Raw genomic sequence first — 18,617 nt, forward strand, 5'->3', positions numbered from 1 at the left:
GGGAAGTAGTGAATAAATTCCTTGCTTTGCTTTGCTTGCATGCACAACTTTTGCTTCACCTATGTTGTGGTTTAACCCCAGTCAGCTGCTAAGCACCACACAGCCACTCGCTCACTCCCCCTGGTGGGATGGGGGAGAGAATCAGAAGAGTAAAAGTGAGAAAACTCGTGGGTTGAGGTAAAAATGTTTTAATAGGGAAAGCAAAAGCCACGCACGCAAGCAAAGCAAAACAAGGAATTCATTCACTACTTCCCATGGGCAGGCAGGTGTTCAGCCATCCCCAGGAAAGCAGGGCTCCATCACGCGTAACGGCTACTTGGGAAGACAAACGCCATCACTCTGAACATCCCCCCCTTCCTTCTTCTTCCCCCAGCTGTATATGCTGAGCATGACATCATATGGTATGGGATATCCCTTTGGTCAGTTGGGGTCAGCTGTCCCAGCCGTGTCCCCTCCCAGCTTCTTGTGCACCCCCAGCCTACTCACTGGTGGGGTGGGGTGAGGAGCAGAAAAGGCCTTGGCTCTGTGTAAGCACTGCTCAGCAGGAACTAAAACATTCCTGTGTTATCAACAGTGTTTTCAGCACGAATCCAAAACATAGCCCCACACTAGCTACTATGAAGTAAATTAAATCTAATCCAGACAAAACCAGCATAACCTATTAAACTGTCTTTATTTTGATCCATGAGTCTTCTTGCCTTCCTTTTATTTTCTTCCTGTCCTGTGGGAGAAGGGAGTGAATGAGCAGCTGTATACGTGCTTGGCTGCCAGCCGGGGTCAACCCACAAGTGACTAATAAGAGGAGACTCAGATGTTTACATTTGGGTTTTGGTTTTTTTAAGACTTTGGTGCCCTTCAGTGACCAAATTTGCCATAATTAATTGAATTTGGAAAGCAAACCACAAAACCCAATGCTTGACTAGCTTTGTATTAATAACACACACTTCTAGAGGTGTGTCGGGCAGAATTTAGTCAGCAGAAAGCATCCTAAATTTACAACTTCTCCCACTTCCTGGGCTGTACCATCTTTGCTGTGTTTCTCAGTGGTACTTAACAGATACTTTTCATACCTACTTGGAGAAGTTAAATAGAGTTGTTTTTTTGGGGTTTTTTCCTTCCTCTTGCGTATGTTGGAAACTGCTGATCCGCTTTAACAAAATTGGATTCTTATTTTCATAATAACAAAGGAATACTCTATAGGAAATAACTGGTAAATTTGATGTAAACTTTAATTAGTAAATTACAGCTACATTATCAAAGAAGTTTGTTTCACAGCTAAAGTGACTGAGACTGGGGCTTGTAAGAAATTCAATAGATGTATATTTTTATCAATGCATTCTCTATGTGCTTTGTTTAATTTGTTGTGAGAATAAGTGTTCTGTTGCTTTAAAGGTTCTTTTTTTCTCAGTAGATTGGGTGGAAGTAAAATATAAGTATTCTGTGTCCATCCTGCTTTGTGGGGATAACTGGGAGAACTTTTGTGGTGGTTTTACTCTCATTTTTGCTCTCTCTTTTAACTCTTTTTTCTCTCATTCTTTTTTTTTTAAGAGGACATTAGTCCTCTTAGGAGACATTTCCTTAATGAAAATGGAGTGAAACTCTAACTGTAAAATCTCAACTTGTGTTTTTTTCATGAAAAGTCTAATTTGACAAAACATCAATTTTTCAACAATAAAGAAAGTATTTTAATATTAAATTGCTTGAACTTCATCTTTTTCCACCCAGCCCTTTCAGTTTTTCTGGGTGTGTAGACAGCTTGATTTTTGTTTTATTCTTCACTTTCAGTACCTTAACATCATTGAAGGATTTAGCTGTGATGCCATTGGGCAACAGTTTCTATGAAATGGTGAAAACAGCACTGAATTTAACTGCTACATCAGTACAGGATAGGAGCTTAGAAGGTAAGGAATTTGCTTCAGGTTTTTTTGAAGTACCTTGCTGGGAATATGCGATAGCAGTAACTGTCTGAGTTTCTGCTAAATTCCCAATGTAAAATGTCTAAGAGTTGAACTGTATTGCTGTAGTGCTAACCCATTTCTTTATTGATCTGTTTTTTAAGTTCTAATAATTAAATTTCATCACACTGGCAACCATTTGATAAACAAAGCGTGTTGGTCTAATATATCATGTTTAGAATGATCTTTCCATGGTGAATTTTGGAGAGAGACTAAGTCACTGCAAAGGATAATTTCTTTTGATAGAACGATAGTCTCTTGTCTTGGACATGCATGTTAAGCATTATGGCTGTTTTACTTTAAGCTTCATTATTCTGTTATCATAAATTCTGGTCTCAGCTGAAGGGCTGTTTCCCCATCTGCTGCTTGAGTATGGGAGATGAGTTTAACTGGAGAAGGTAGGCTGGCCCCAGGACAACTCCTCAAGAAACGGTCAGGAACGAGTTTCATTGGCAAATGTTCTGGTGGCACATAATTAGATTCTAGGTGCAACTGTCTGCTCTGCATAGAAGGTCAGGCTAACATTTATATGCGGTCTAAGTCCCACTTCAGCTGTCAAAACCAGGACTGAAGTGGTACAAAGGTAATATGCTGGAGCCCTTGCACAGAGGGTGAGCTTGAATTCCCTGGGTCTTCTGGTGTTCTCATGGTGCTCTCCCTCTCAGCAATGATTCATATCCAGCTCATACACACACAGGAATGGGACCCTGCTGGGTCTGCAGGGGCATCTCACCATTATTGTATCAGCTGTTGGAATACCATTAGATTAACTGACGTTACCATACTACTAATGCAATCATGGATTTTATCCTAGTGAAGCTGGTGTTCAGGTGCACTCTTCCCACCCCCCCCACCCCCCCCCCCCCCCCAAAGAGCTGGAAACATGGTGCTTGGATCTTGTCAAGTATGAATCATCAAGAAACAATATGAACAAAAAGCAGGAATGATGTAAACAGAAGGGTTTTTTTCTTTTAGGTTTTCAGTATAATCTTTCTCTTGGGGATGTTTTGTGGAATCCACATGCTGTGAGAGCAGAACTTGAATCCAGGTTTGGTTTTGATGATCTTCATGTTGAGAAGCTGCTAAGTTACACAGCACAATTAACAGAGGTAAACCACTTGAAAATTTCAGTGTCCCTTTCATCTTTGTTTTTATTTGTACCCTGAAGGGATTTTTAATGCCTTACAGAAGCTATAGTCGTATCTTAGACTAGTGAAGCAGCTACAAGACTGCTAAATATCCTGGCTTCATTCCCATCAAAGTAAATGTATTTATCTTCAGCTGCATTTTTTGCACATGAAGATGCTGACGGGTCTGGTTGTGTACATTAATGAATTTATGCTTCTCTGAAGTCACCACTGGGTATGGCAAAGTCCTGAGTTTATTATCCAATCCTGTAGAGAATTCTGGGGTTTGCTCCACTAAGCTTTTAAACTAGATCCTAGATTTGAAGCTGCCTGGATTAATTTGGCAGGTAGCATTTTTCATCTGGTTTGCTAGACAAAGAATGCCTGTCTCTTCTGTGCATAAATTAAGGCACATCAAGAGTCCTTTCTTCTCAGTTGTGCAGTCTTGATATGAATATACTTTACTGATGAGTTGTCTCAGTGGGGCTATTCAAATATACTGGTGATGTGTCACATTTTGAAGAAAATATCTTTTCTCAGAGAGGGCTTTCTAACCTTTCTTCTAGACTGAAGTGATCTGTTGTGATGGTCTGGTTTGAACTGCAGAAAACTTGAAACATGGTTTGAATTTCTACTAAAGTCCACAGTTTTTGATAGAACATGCTGGTATTTATCTGAAATCTGTTTGCTTTTGTCAGGTACAGTCTAGAGTTGTACTCCAGAAGAGCTCATTAAAAATAGCTGATTTAGACAAAGGGCTAAATTATAAAAAAACTTGACTTTTGAATGGCCTTTTAGTGAAATATCAGTGATGGCCAGTTTGATCAACTGAACTGAATTTGACTGCAGCCTGTTAGCTGTGGTTGGCTGTGTAATCCCAGGCAACTCACTTGCTAGCTATTTATAGATTAAGCTAATATCTTGATATTGTGTGCTTGTGTTAGGGCATTGAAGATCCTCAGAAAGTATGAAAAGAAATATGGAAGCCTGGACAATGTCTGTTCTGAGCACTTCCATTCTGTATGTAACGCCCCAGCTCATTTGGTGTCAAAACATCTGCAAAACTTTTGATAAATTTTCTAGTCACAGTTGAAAGGAGTTAGGATGTAAAATATCTCAGAAAGATATTAATAGGGAGAATTAAAATGTTCTAAATTATTTTTGTATGCTTTAATAAAATTTATATGACTGGGAATAATAAATCTTTCAACAGAGAATTTAGAAGTCAGGCTATGAGGAAAAAATTCTGGCCTCTTGACCACACTGCTGAAGCCTGCCAACTTAAATTTAAAACTAGTCTGCTGCATGTAATCATTGGTTGAGATGTACCATTGTACTGAATGCTTTTTACATCAGTAATTTTTATACTTGAATAGCATAAAGAATAGTATCGAAGAATAACTTTGATACAGTTATTCTAGTGCAAAATTCTAGTGTAGGTGTACTGTATCATTGTCAAGGTAGTTCAGCAACAGCCTGCAAATGACTGTAGAATTAGCAACATTGGTGTAGCTACATGGTGAAAATTCCTTGCATATACAAGTATCATCATTCTGGCTGGTGTATGAGAACCCTAATGGGGCCACTGTTATTTTATACAGCACTCTGCATGTGGAGTACTTTGAAGTATGTGCCTCAGAATATTAGGCTGGATTAAATAGCCTTTGTTCTCACTGAAGGAGGCTATGTGATATTCTTTTTTCACCTGATAAGTAAGTTGATAGCAGAGATAATACTCAGCAGTTCTCTTGAGGTGTTCATCAGTTTCTTATGTCCCTGCCAGATTCCTACAGGAGAGATACTGGAGCAGTTTGTGTGCTCTGCTTTGTCCAGTGTGCCAGAAAATGAAGCAAACGAAGAGAATAATGAAGAGGGCTGTATTTCTGCATGGCATGAAGCCAAACTGTATCTTGTTCATGCTGTCAGCAAGCTCAGACTCTATGCACAGGTACACTTTAATAAGTTAATAGATTAAATTCCTAATTTTTGCATGTAGGCTGTCAAGATCTGACTTAGCTATTAAATGTTATTGTCATGATCTTTCTTCATCTTGCTAATAAGACAAAGTAATCCTTATAAAGAATTGTTACAGTGGAAGTATAATCTATCACCATGTGTCCACTTAATCAGATTTTCTCATTAACTCAAATATAGATTTAAAATCTAATAGGCAATATAGTGAAATATACTGCACTGCAGAGGCCTGACAGAAGGAAGACCCATTTACTGTCCCATCTGAGCCTGAATTTTGGGCAAAACTGGAAGCAGACTACAGGCCTCCACTAATACAGTATATAATTCATTTATTTTTAATTCCCCTCCACTCTCTCTGGCAATAGTGGCTGAAGCATGTTGAAGGGGATGAGAGTAAATCTCCAGTATAGCATCTTAAAATTCTGCTCTGGCAGAACAGCTTGGCATGCAGTCTCTATGGTGACACATGTGTAGTTGCATGGAGAAAAGGATAAACCATTCAGATGTTTCCTAAGGAAAACACTTACTTAGCTGTCTTAACGCTGGTGTTTGTTTTTCTACTGAAATGTGGTTTTTTCCTATTAAAAAATACCAGCTGCGTATCAAGATGCTCTGGAGATGTTTGCGATATCATCTAAAGAAAGCATGTAGAGCTTATCGCGTATTTCCTCGAAAATGTAGCCTTTGATTTCTCTCTTGATAAAGGTTTCACTGATGTATGATGACTTGAAGTAATAATTTAATGTGATTGCCAAAACTAATGCACTAATTCCTGTTGTAGCCATAGGAAAATCCAGTAATAATTTCAGCCATGATTTTAAAAGTCTTCACAAGAGCTGACATCCTTGTGATGGCAACTTGACGTACTGTAAGCTGCTGGCCACTGGGAATTCCCTTGGTGAACAGGACATGTCTTATAGTAAAAATCTGTTATAACCACTTGGCATTAAAAAAATGTAATGGTGGAGGAAAGGAGAGCAGTCAGTAGGTTTGGCCAGGCCTTGGTGTGCCTTATTTTAGGCTACACAATGCGAGCATGCAGGCTCTTTCTTCATCTTTTTGTGTAATGGGACCCCAAAAACTTTGATGCTGCTGCCTTCTATCATGTCGGTAGTGCAGGCAGAAGTCCTGTAAGGGAAAGCCAGCCTGAGTAATTACTGTGGAGGTCTGCTTTAGGTTGGTTTAGCTCTCAGGCCATGTTTTTACCATTTCTGGGTGTTTGGGCAAGGACAGCACAGCATAGGATGTTAGTTCGCTGTATGATGTAGCATGTTATATTGCTAACTTGCAGGTCAGTACAAACTGTATTGAAAATCAACCTGTGTGAGGCCAGCCATTTCAGAGTCTAGACACATTGTCAGGGAGAAATTTTACTGTCATTGTTAATTATGGTTTTTTTTAAAGACATGCACATTCTGTGTCTTGTCTAAATAAGAAAGCTTTGATTCTCTGACAAGGTGTGTTCTGTTTTGCATTCAATCTGCTAGGTATTTGAGCAACAGTTCAGCAGTAGCCTCTCTCAGAAACTCCTTTTGGAACTTGAAAGAATCATAGCTGATTTAATGTATCAGTTTCTAGATGACAGGGAAGCCAGGAAACGTTTTTCAGAGATAAATACCCTGATCCAGCAATGGAATGAGAAATCACGTGCCTACTTGTCAGAAGGATATACTGCATCTCATGATTTGTAAGTTATACTTATCTTTTTGCAACTTGTCTTATAAAGTTCAGACCAACCTGAATATTTATCTTCACATTACATTTAATTGATTGCTGATTTTTGTTTTGTGTTTTTATTCTGTTATTCAAAACCTCATATACAATCAAATAATTGTGCTGATACATACACATTCTGAAAAAGAAATTAAATCTGTGATTCAGAGTATACTTGCCTACAGGTTCAACAGAGGACCTGAGTAAATGATCAGGACTCATAGGAATCAGCTGTATAATTATGCATTTTGAACTAGGACCTGAATTCTTTATCTTGTTCTGCAAAAAAAGTCTAATTCCCACAAATAGTTGCTGTGACTCAGTAATGCTTCTTACTGATGTATATGCTATAGGATCAATCTACTCATGTACAGCAAGTCCAGTGCATCTGAAATGTTTCAGATTTTTGTTGTAGCAGTCATACTCATGTTAGTTTGTGCAGGAGATCTTGGAATAGAAGCCTACTACAGAGAACAGAATTACAATGTAATGCTATGTGTTTGTATATATGTAGTTTCCGATCTTATCTGGGGCACTCTGAGGCTAAGAGTGCTTTTAATGTTTTTGAACTTTCAAGGTTCCCGTTTGGCTTATCACTGAATGCAAATGTAAGCAGTTTATATGAAGATATGGCTATAAGCTCTGTACTTATTCAGAATTATTTGTTTTGTTAAAGCAGTCCAAATCTTCTGTACAGTAGAGTTACTCTTTTAGCAGCTGGTCACTAATGTAGTAGAAATCTATCTTGTTGCAACTTTGGAAAATCCTTCAATTGCCATTTCAGGACAAGTGCAACCAGAAGCTTGTAAAGATTGACTGTGCTTTAATTTCAGGTATTCTGATTCACAGCATATATTTTAAAATAAAATCAAGACAATTATTCTGGGTGATGTATGCAAAATAAAGTGGTTTAAAAGCTCTGCTTCCCTATCTATTAAAAAAAAAAAAAAGGACTTGTTATAAATGATCTGGAAGGTTCTACACAGGACTTAAAAGTTGTAGATACAGGGAGTTAATTTTTGTCAGAGTTGGCAGAGCCTCATGAAAAGTCTATGGCAGAGCACAGGAACTGATACTTCTCTCTTTCTAACTGCACATTGGATGACTTGCATCACTTTTGGGAGTTATAATGTTGGCCTCAGTTTGGCATTGCTTGTTCATATCATAAACTGTCCTTCATTGGAGGAGGTATGATCCATGCTATACAAATCAACATCTGAGGATAAATCTGAAAGATACCAAGTGCTCCAATACAGCACACCCCAAGTGGGAAGTGATCAGGCAATGTCTTTGGTTCTGGATTTGTTGCTGTTTTAATTAACTTATAAAATGGACACAAGCCTCTTTCCATTTCCAAACAAATCTGTTTGAATAGGGACACAAAAAATGAAAAAAATGTTTCCTAAGTAAATGAACTGATGTGGGATTATAAACAGGTGTATAACTCCTGTGCTTAACCTAACAGTCACTGGTGGAATATCAGCCACTACTTCCTTTTCCCACCTTTGAGTGTTCAGAAACATTTTTTTTAGTACAGTAAGTGGCTTGATAGAAAATGAACTCTTTCATGGGAAACTTTTCCATTTTTTTTTTCCTGCAAAGGATAGGAAAGGAGTTGATTTCGTGTGTAAATCTTCTCTAACATTAATGGTTTTGGCCTTCAGGTAAATTAATCTGAAAAGTAGTAGACTTGTCCATGAAAACAAGTTGTACTCACCTGGGAGACTGATCAGTGAGAATGATGAGAGTCAGAGGGGTTCTTTTGTTTTGTTTTTTGCTGTTCTTTCCTTAGTTTGTCAAGGTTTTTGTAAAATCCATTATCTACTGTTAAGAGAGAGACTGCAGTCAAATTGTTCAATAATTTAGTAGTACATTTTGGAATTTGGTTCTTTTTTTATAAAAGGAAACTGCTATACTGCTGCTGTTGTAAGAAACTACAAAGTAGTTGATATAGTGACTGCACAACAAAAAAAATCCCATAATTTTTCAGCAACTTTACCTTGTAGTTTGTAGTATGCAATGTTTCTATGCTCTAATTGTTTTGATCGTAGAATCCTGCATCTGGAGAGAATGCAGTCTGTACTTCAGGATGTACCTCAGTGGCCTGTTATGAAGAGATTACTTCTGGTAGATGGAGCTATAAGGAACGTAATAGCACAGTATTTATACTTCACTGAAGGTAAAGCTGCATGGTGGTTACTCGTTACTAGCACTCGAATTCCACAGAATAACATGGGAAATAGATAACATTCTATCTCTAGGAAGGCATTTGGGCTCTGTAATACATGTCACACTTAGATATTTACAGCAGCTTTCAAATTCCTAAAATTTTGTTTCCCTTGGTGATCACAGAACACAACATAATACCTGCTTTCACTTCTCATATCGGGAATAAACAATTTCCTTAGGCACTTATATGATGTTGTATGCTGCTGTGGCTGTTGTTTAAAGATCTAACTCAAGAAAAAGAGCCTGCTTAATAAAAATTAAAATTATCAATGCCTGAGAATTTTCTGACGCCATCAGTCACGTGTGTGTGAACAAGAAGTCTTTGTTTTACATTTAGATGCAGCTTAACTTTTCTGTCTGGTCATTGCACGTGAAGCAAAATGCTGAGTTGGACACATGGATTTTCTGATCTCTTTAAGTAAGGACTTGATTGAGGGTTGTGAAGCACAGAGGCAGGGTTCTTCTTTCTCTGGGGGCTATGTTTTTGGACACAAAGCTAGGCTGATGGTAAAGGAGGTGGAAGATGCCATTCCCACAAGAAGGGACAGTATTGAAGAACTCAGGGGAAGTGGAGGTGTATTTTACAAGAAGTTGGGGAACTGGATCTGTTTTCAGCAGTTTGACTGAGTAAGATGAACTAGCTCCCAAGAAGTTTTTGTAAATATGTCTGTTCAGCAATTGTGACTTCCAGATTTGGCATACATTTATGGTATTATACGGCGTGCTAAGACTCAGATTGTGTGATGTTCAGCACCATGATACCCAGGAGCTGCTTGGCAATATAGTCATATTACAAGGTCCACACAGATTTGGATTTAAAAAAAATAATAACAAAGGGAAAAAGGACAAGATATCTTTCTGTGAAACCTTTTAGTGGAGACCTGCAATACTATAATGTGGGTATATATAGGAAGAACACTTGTATTACTCATTTGTAATTAGGTATGTGAAAAACACTTTAGTCCTTTGGGGACATTAATAGTCTTAAATTACTTGATATTTGCATATGACTTTACTGTAAAGAATAAACAATATAGGATAGTTTCTGTAGTCTCCTTTTTAGGACAGGTTGATTTGAAGCATGCTACACGATTTTGTATACTGTATATCAGTATACCTTCCTTCATGATGGTGGAGTTACACTGATTTACTACAGCTGGGCATCTGCCCTCTCACCTTATGTGGTAAAATGCTCAACTCCATCCACACAAAGGAGTATAGACGAACAGTGGCAAGTGGGAGAACCCAAATGGTACCCTGTCCTGGATCCTCCAAGGCTGGGTCACCTTACAGACTGAGGGGGTTACTGCCTAGGGGTATGGGACTCATTACAGGAAGCAGGGAAAGAGCGTTTTGGGATTGCACAAGACTTAGTATGGGAGATCTGGAAGAGGAACCAAAGGTGGGGAAAGGAAGTGATCTAGGTGGTTTGGGGAGGAACAAGTATGGGAGAATAGAAATAAGGTGATGAAAGGGGCTGCTCGGATATAAACAGGCTGCTTGGTCAATATGCTTGCCTGGCCGTGCCCTGCACCTGACCATTGCAGGCTGTCCTGCCTTCTCACTAAACTCCATTTCTAACTCTTTTCCTGGGTGAGGACTCTATTCTGTGTATGCACTTGTCTGGTGCAGCAACTGAGGTCAGACCACAGGACATATAGGGGCCTATAGCAACAACTGGAAGGACTGGAGTGAGTGAAATCAAACGCCAGCAAATGGGGTGGGACCTGTGTGTCTGTGGTGCCAGAAACTAGAGTGAGTGAGGGTGGGCATATCAGTGTGTGATCGCTAGTGAGGATCAGGCTGGGATAGCTGAAGGGTGAGTGAGGTGGCCTGGGAGCTGGGGAGGTGTGCACTTCTCTGACAGTGAGGAGGAGTCAGCTACCGGAGGAACCAGGAGGCCCAGGCCAACACCAGAGAGACTATGAGGTCTGGGGGTTGACTGAGAGACCTGTTTGTGTACCTCCAAGAGCAGTTATTGCAGGGATCCACTCTGTGTGTGAGCAAGTACATCTGTACCAGAAGCTGGAGCAGGGCTGCAGCCTCAAGGGCTCATATGCCCAGTTGTCAGCAACTGGGGAGGGAGACTGGGATCCAGGGGCAGCTGCTGAGCAGGTCAGACTGGGTGTCTGAGCCCAGCTGCTAGGGGGGATCCACACCACATGTGTGTGTGTGTGTGTATATATATATATATACATATATATGTATGTATTCCCTCTAACAGATCTTCATCCTGACGAACCAGGGAGGTAAACAGGATGAGGCCATTGGTGCCGTTTGTGTGTGTGCACAAGTGCTGTGTGGGTTGGCCTGTGTTGATCTGTGTGGCCGGCTATCTGCATTTACTGTGTACGTGTTGGCTGGTGTGCCTACCTGCCCAGCCTTGCTGCCGGTTGGACCTGGGGGCATGGAGCTACAGCAGCCTCACCTCTGTAGGGCTACTGGATTTGGCAACTCCCTAACGTGACCTGGTAACATTTCTGTGGTTTTGTTTTACTTGAGAAGGGCGAGATGAGTTTTGCTTGGGAGCTTAAGGAATTAGGCCACCTTTCTATATTTCAGAAGAATTTGCTGGCTAAATCAACAATTACATATGGAAAGAGTCTAAGTTTATTTACAGCATTCATAACTAGAAGCCCGCACAGGACCTCATTTTTCTTTCCTGACAATCATGAAAGCTCACTGAAGTCATTGGAGCTACTCTGACATAACTGTGAAAGGGGATAGGGTCAAGCTTTTGCTGGTGTAAGAAGACTGGTCTCTTCTTTCTGCCTTGTCCTGATGAGCCTTTTTCAGTGGCAGTGCAGGAGGGGAGCAGTCTTTGCTCTTCAGAAGTGCAGAGTGCAACCGTGTACATATTTTGTGCAAAATGATGGAGTGCTTTGGGCAGGGATGTCATCTAAACCAAAGTGGAACCTTTATGCCTCTGTAACTACTGTATTTTTAAACCATATCATGGACAGTTTTCTTTCCCAGAAGGATGCTTCTTACTGTACTGTCCCTGAATTACTCTGTAGGTTAAATATTTTCTTTATGGGTTGTGTGGGCGAAATGTCTTACAGAAGCTTTACGTAGCCTGGAAAAACTCATTCCGTTTGCCCAAAGAGGTGGATTCATTCATCTAGACATCAGAAAGCTCTTTGTGGAGCTAAAACAGGTAAGTTGTTGTCTCATGTTTGTATATTAATTTGCATAAAGCTGCAGAGGCTTATTTTGGGGGATAAAAAGTACTTGCTAAGTAGAGTATTTCACTTTTTATTCAGCAGCATTTTGTTCCAGCTTTACTTTGCACGTTTTTGTCTTTTGACATCTCAGTGTGAGAATTAATATGGAGTGTGAATTAAATTTGTTCCTTCACCCTGAGTTCATTTTTAAAGTAACAGTATATTCATTACATTTTAGATGTTGATGAGCAATGCTTCCTATATATGCAATGACATGTTTACAATGTTTGAGAAGACCCTGAGACTTCCACAGGGCTCAGATGACATTGACATTTTAGCAATATACATGTGCCCTGGCAATGGCTCAGAGGTGACCTTCAAGCTAAGTAACCAGGTCCAGTCACTAAAGGAATCTGTAAGTATTTCTGAATTCTTTTCATGTTTAAAGCTTGCAGTGCCTTACTTATATTACTATTACAAAATGAAATAAATTAGCAGGGGTTGTAGTTTACTACTTAGTATTTGCTATTAATAAGTGGATGGGTAACTGATTATTTAAACTGATTAAAATGTACTTGGGGGCAAGGCACAAGTGGTCCTGCAGAGTCTCTTGAGTGGATGTGACATTTTAGATATGCTAAGTAGCTCTGGCTTCCAGAAAAAATTGAGAAGGTTTGAAAGACTGCTCATTTAATCCATGTTATGTTGGATTTCAATATCATCAATATTACAAATCTAAGAAGCAGGACCAAAGTCTCAGGTGAATTTCCCTTTTACTAGTTTCAAATATTGCTTTCTTTACTGTGAAAGGTCCTACTTCTGCAGAAAGTAACTCAGGGACAACAGAGCCTGCCAGATTCAATAATGGATGATTATTTGGGATGGCAAGAAATAGAAGAGCAGCTAGCCGAAAATTATGCTTATTACTGTGAAATTAATCAATTGCTGAGCACAGAGGCACCATCTGAGGACGATGTCCATTCCAGCTCTTGTCAGAAACAGCTGCTCTTCTCACTGTATGTATCTTGTGTACCTTTTAATGCATAAAGATGCTGACTGTTACCAGCCTGGAGTAAGGTATTATAACCAGTAACTGAATAGATGAAAAGGTTAAAACCCTGCTTTTTGCTTTTAATTACCACCCAGTGTTAACAATTTTCTATAAGCACAAACAGGAAGGTAGAGGATGAATTTTCTTATTAGTAGTAGTATTTGGGGGGGTAGGGGTGGAAATAGGCTGAGGATAGGCAGGTATCTAGGATTCTAAAAGCCTGTTCTTCCTTTTTATTGTCTCACATCCAAGCATTTTCTGCTACTTCTCAGCCTGTTCCTGGTACATACCTCTCTGGTACTGTGCCACTCAGGATGCTTGGAAACTTGGATCTGAAAGACTCCTGGGAGATGCAGGAAAACATTAAAGAGAGGGTAGTTAGAAAGTGCACTAGGAGGGGTATTGCAGCCTCAAGTTGCTTTCTGAACACATCAAGTGGTCACCGTTCCTCTATTTTGGCAGAAAATCCATTCATCTTTTTATTAAGTTGATTGTCATTTGCAATGACTCAGTAATTCTACTGATTTCAAGCTTTAATGGTGTTAAATTAGAGTATATTAGAGACAAATCTTTATATCAGTGAAGTGCTTTAAAATGGGATAGGATTTTATTATTCTTGCTTGGCAATGTAAAGCATGAGAACAATGTGTTTAATGTGAAGTTGCATTTACACTGGACAGATGTCCTAGGTCACAAACTTAAACGTGTAGAAGACAACTATTTACATTACTTACATGTATGAGAAACTTGACAGAAGAGTTTGCTATTAAAGCGGTAAAACTACTAACTCTAAGCATTCAAGAATCTGTCAGAAATTCCACAAGCTGCATTGGCAGCAGGGATTAAATCCACAGATATTTAATAACATCTTAGACGTTAGAAAATTTAGGTCATTTTTCCTGTCCCTTTTGCTGTTGGTCAATGGTTGATTGCCTTCCCTGCCTCCATGTTTCTAAATGACTATGAAATCACCAGGAGGACTAGTTTTACATTTCCTTTTTTGAGCATCAAAAACACTGATTGAGCTAAAAGGCCCCTGGGAATAGAGGCTTGTGTTTAAGTAACATTGAAGAGCAGGAAAAGCTCAGAGCTATTTTTATGCGAGGTGTTTTGTTGTTGCTTTGTTTGATTGATTGGTTTTTTTTCAGGAACAAAGCAATGATTTTTTTAATGCAAAGGTGTATTTCAAGACAAGAAGAAGCATTTATCGATAATTGTTTTCAATTTCAAAATGCTACTTTTTGAACCAGAGCATTTTGTTGGGGGTTTCTTAAAAGGCTTTTTAGATTTTTTTTTTTTTGCTGCTCACAAACCTGTGTAGTAAAGTCTAGTTGTGCTTAGAGTCATGTAATAGCTATGCTGCTGATTTCTTTAGCAAAGGACTCTGCTATTAGCCTGCCTGCCTCAGTTGTTCCCTAAGTCAATAGGACTGTCTGTATGCATAAAGTAGCAATAGAATTTAGCTAGAGATTTACAGAGAAACAGCATGTGTTCACAAGGTAATTTGGCTTTGAAAGCAATCACTGGTTTAATCATGGCAGCCTTGTTTTCTGTGTCATTTCAGAATTAATACTACACTTGAAGAAATTTTGTTTGCTTTTGAGGGAAACGCGTACTGGAAGGATCTAACAACTTTTGTCAGTTGGACTTGTGAGGTAGCTCAATACATGAATGAGGAAGCAGGTTCCATGGGAGGTCAGTCAGGTGAGGAGCTACTGCACAGCACAGGCTTTATTCTGATGGTTCCCTGTGTTTTAGAGTACAGTATTCCTCGGAAAGGGAAAAGGTGGTGTTTTTTAAATTTGTGAGCCTGTTTCTGGTTGTGTTTCCATCAACTTTAGGATTCACCAGCTGACTGAATCATTCTCAAGGAAAACTTATAATATACAGAGACTGACTCTGGTAAACAGCTGTGATTTTAGTGTCAGCTGGAAGATTTTGGGATCGTCCATTTCTATTCCAACTGGTTGAACCTGGTTGGCATCTCTACTTCTGCAACAGTATTTTGTGAGGAAGGCTTCCTAATCCAGGATATAAATGGGAGATCAGACTAGCTGGTCACCCAGTAGAGGTATTTCTAGGCTTGTTTCATATTAGGCAAGGACTTAATGCTTGATTTCCTTCATCCCAGTTGTCCCGTGATATTCCAGATGTCTTGGCCCATCAGCTGTTAACTTTCTTGGAATAGACTAGTTTTTCCTTATTGGGAGAAAACATTGAAATATCTGAGATTTATGCTGAGGAATGGGAGATATTCCATTTCAGAATTCTTTCTCATTAAATATTTGTGGTACTCTACTCAACGTTTTAGTGGAGCTATGAAGCAGGGCACGATGTGGCTGATCCAAACAGCTCTAAAAAATGACCTCGCCCAATGTCACCTATTTGTTTCCTTTAAGTATTCTCACCATGCTCCCAATTCTTCCATTTTTTGACCACTTATATTTCCAGCTTCTGAAGGATTTAGGTTACTGATGGATTTTTTTTTTTTAAGCTAGTTGGGATTTATGAAAGATCTTGTTCTTGCTAAAGATCTGTTTCTCTGAACACACTTCTATTTTTTTTTTCCTCTGCTCTTTTTCTCTGTAGAGCTAATCAGAAATATGCTGAATACCTCATCAGTAAGTGGGCAGCTATAGAATGTATGCAAAAATAAGCAGGACTTTTTAAATCAAAAAACAGCGTTAGTGAAATTAACTGTTCAAATATGAATTGGTTGTACAAGTTTTGTAATCTATTACAGTTCCAGATATTTCAGTTATCTGGGCAGTAATAGTGAATTCAAAGAACTGCTTTCTCTTTACTGAAATGCCAAGGAAAAAGAAATGTTAAAGTTCATTTCAGTGCTGAGTACAGCACAAGTGCACTCTGGTGTAATAAAACTAATCTTATTTGAACTAGTTCTGCAGTTCATGTATAATTCAAAAGTTGTCTTCTGTTTTTCCTTTTTTCTGTAAGGAATTGTATTCGAATTTTTCTGTAAGGAATTCTGTAAGGAAAATATAGGTGTGCCTTATGTAGAGATGATATTTATTATAATCATTCAGTAGAACTAACATCAAACACTTTAATAAAAATTGCATATTTACTTCTTTTAAAATGTACATAATGTGTTTCTCTTTCTGCACACATTCAAGTCCTTCTAAATTTGGTAGGACTTATTCAGGTTGTTTCAGTGGGAGTCAATCAAGTTGTTTATAGATGTGTTCATAAAATCTTTTTTGATCTGTCTCTTGATTTTGAAATTTTTATTTTCTCTGCAGGTGGACTAGAAGCATCTCTATGTTCTAGACAAAAGCTCAGTTTGGAGACCATCCTAGGTCATTATTTAGCATTTCTGCAAGAGTTACCAGATTATTCCTCATTTATTTCCTGGGCACGGTAAGGTTGAACTAGTCAATGTAATTTCTTTGTTTAACCATTTTCCAGAAATCCTTTACCCCACCTCCACTTTGGACTTTTGCAATTCTTGAACATAATTACCTGTTTTCACCAAATTGCCTCTTTTCACCAAATGACTGGTGTTTTTCAGTATTACTGGGAAGAAATAGAATCCTGCAAAGAAAGTTATGTCTTTGTCATTCAAAAGCATTAAAAAAAGACATCTCCATCTTTGGTGTGTTATCAGTAGTAACCAAAGTGGTGGATTCCTGATGGTTCCAATGTATCGTTACAAGGGCTTCTTGTCACTAAGTTACTTGCATTATAGCCCTGCTGATGTCTAGATGAACAGTGAAACAGAAGCCATTTAATCATCACCCAGTTTAGAAAAAGAAAAAAAATATCCCTCATGAAACAACTTCCGACTAATTGTTGAGCGTTGCCTCTGCTATTAAGTCCTATTAACTATTTACCATGCTATGCTGGTGATCACAGCTGTTAATAGATAGGAATACTTTCTAATTTACATTTCTGGACTTTGAACTTTATTTTTCATTATGCTGCTATTTAGCTCCTTTCTAAATCAATCCCTTGTTTAATGTATCAAATGGAAATAAGCACTATCAATGCAATGAAAGATGAAGAATCAAAAGTTTATAAATGGCACAATTTGAATATTTCCTCCATTGTTAGACAGGTCATGTCGTGCTTTTCATTCAAGCAGAACTTGACAGCTTGATTAAACTTCACAGCTTTAGTAGCTTGATTAAAATGGGCTCTAGAAGCAAAGAACTCCTGGTTTGGGTTTTCAAAATCTTAGATATTCTTGGTATCTACAGTAAAAACAAAATGGAAGTTAAGGAGTAGAATGCAAATTGATATCTTGAATGTTCAATCTTTTTTCTTTTGTGCTCTTTTCCAACTTTGTTATAAAGATCAATGCAGACAATGCAGATCCTTGCTAGGGCAAGGATTTGGATTTGGTGTTAAATACTGTTTCCAGAGTATGCACTATTTTCGCTACACAGTAGTACTAACAAAATCACCTGACTTGTTTGGGTTTTCTTTGCTATACAAGCAGAGGTATTTCTTTGACTTGAATAGGTCTAGGAAAGAGATTCTACATGAGGAATGCTTTTTTTGCCAATGCTTGACATCTTGGTTTCTCTCCTGTAGAAGCCATTCCAGTAACTGACACAGAAATTCCCTCACAAAGCTTTTTATTGGTGTGTGGTGTTCTGCTTTTTAACTATTAAAAGAAGACATATTTAAGGAGAAGTTATTTTCAACTTGAGACCTTTGCATTGGAATTCTCCTTTTTCCGTGCACTTCAATCTTGACCAGTCTTACAGAGCTAGTAAACATTTTTTCTTTTGATAAATAGTATTGACACAATGGAAACATCAGTTGGAGCATTCCGATTTTCACTGTGATTTCATGTTTGGGTTTTTTTTTCTAGATATTCAAGTAGCAGTGTTCAGCTATCAGTCGGTCAACTGGAATGTTTTGGCTTTCAATAATTATGATAAAACAAAAAAAATTCTTCAGAACTCATGGAAAATTAGAGGTTTTGATCGATTTTATTGATCAGTTCCTTTCTATAAAATAATTAGTCTGTGGAGCATAAAAGCTTTGCTCTTTTCAGCAGCTGAAAATGTGATGTACTTAAATTAAAGGTGTTTGACTCTTCGTGGCTTACAAGCTTGATTATAATTACTGATAAATGCACACTTCTTTAACCCAGCTGCCTGCATTCAGGTTTTGATTTGAATGTGGCTGTGACTTTTCAGTGAGTTTTGTCACATTTTTGAAAACCAAAGTGATTGTCATTTGTGCTATTTCAGGTTTTGTGGTGATTAATTTGTGACTGCTATTTAAATGATATTTGAACTTTCTTTGAATTAAGTAAATAAAATTATATTCTAAAATTATAAAATAGACATTCAACCAATTCTTGTCTGCCTGCTAGATAACTAACAAGAAAAAACTGGTGCTTAATTTTTCAGGATTTTGACATCTTTCA

General features: G+C 38.4%; 1 protein-coding gene across 1 annotated transcript in view; it reads left to right on the forward strand.

Annotated features, from left to right (window-relative positions):
* The first annotated feature begins 617 nt into the window (after positions 1 to 617).
* The window catches only part of ABCA13 (ATP binding cassette subfamily A member 13), a 176,157-nt gene continuing 158,157 nt past the window's right edge, over positions 618 to 18,617 (forward strand). Inside the window, exons 1-10 of the mRNA XM_075495780.1 lie at positions 618 to 622; positions 1,786 to 1,901; positions 2,931 to 3,064; positions 4,866 to 5,030; positions 6,544 to 6,743; positions 8,821 to 8,948; positions 12,061 to 12,155; positions 12,401 to 12,577; positions 12,973 to 13,178; positions 14,778 to 14,917. Coding sequence (XP_075351895.1) covers positions 618 to 622; positions 1,786 to 1,901; positions 2,931 to 3,064; positions 4,866 to 5,030; positions 6,544 to 6,743; positions 8,821 to 8,948; positions 12,061 to 12,155; positions 12,401 to 12,577; positions 12,973 to 13,178; positions 14,778 to 14,917 — 1,366 coding nt within the window. The remainder of the gene's footprint in view (positions 623 to 1,785; positions 1,902 to 2,930; positions 3,065 to 4,865; positions 5,031 to 6,543; positions 6,744 to 8,820; positions 8,949 to 12,060; positions 12,156 to 12,400; positions 12,578 to 12,972; positions 13,179 to 14,777; positions 14,918 to 18,617) is intronic.

The sequence above is a fragment of the Mycteria americana genome, chromosome 2 (genome assembly GCF_035582795.1).
Source record: "Mycteria americana isolate JAX WOST 10 ecotype Jacksonville Zoo and Gardens chromosome 2, USCA_MyAme_1.0, whole genome shotgun sequence".
Lineage (NCBI taxonomy): Eukaryota > Metazoa > Chordata > Aves > Ciconiiformes > Ciconiidae > Mycteria > Mycteria americana.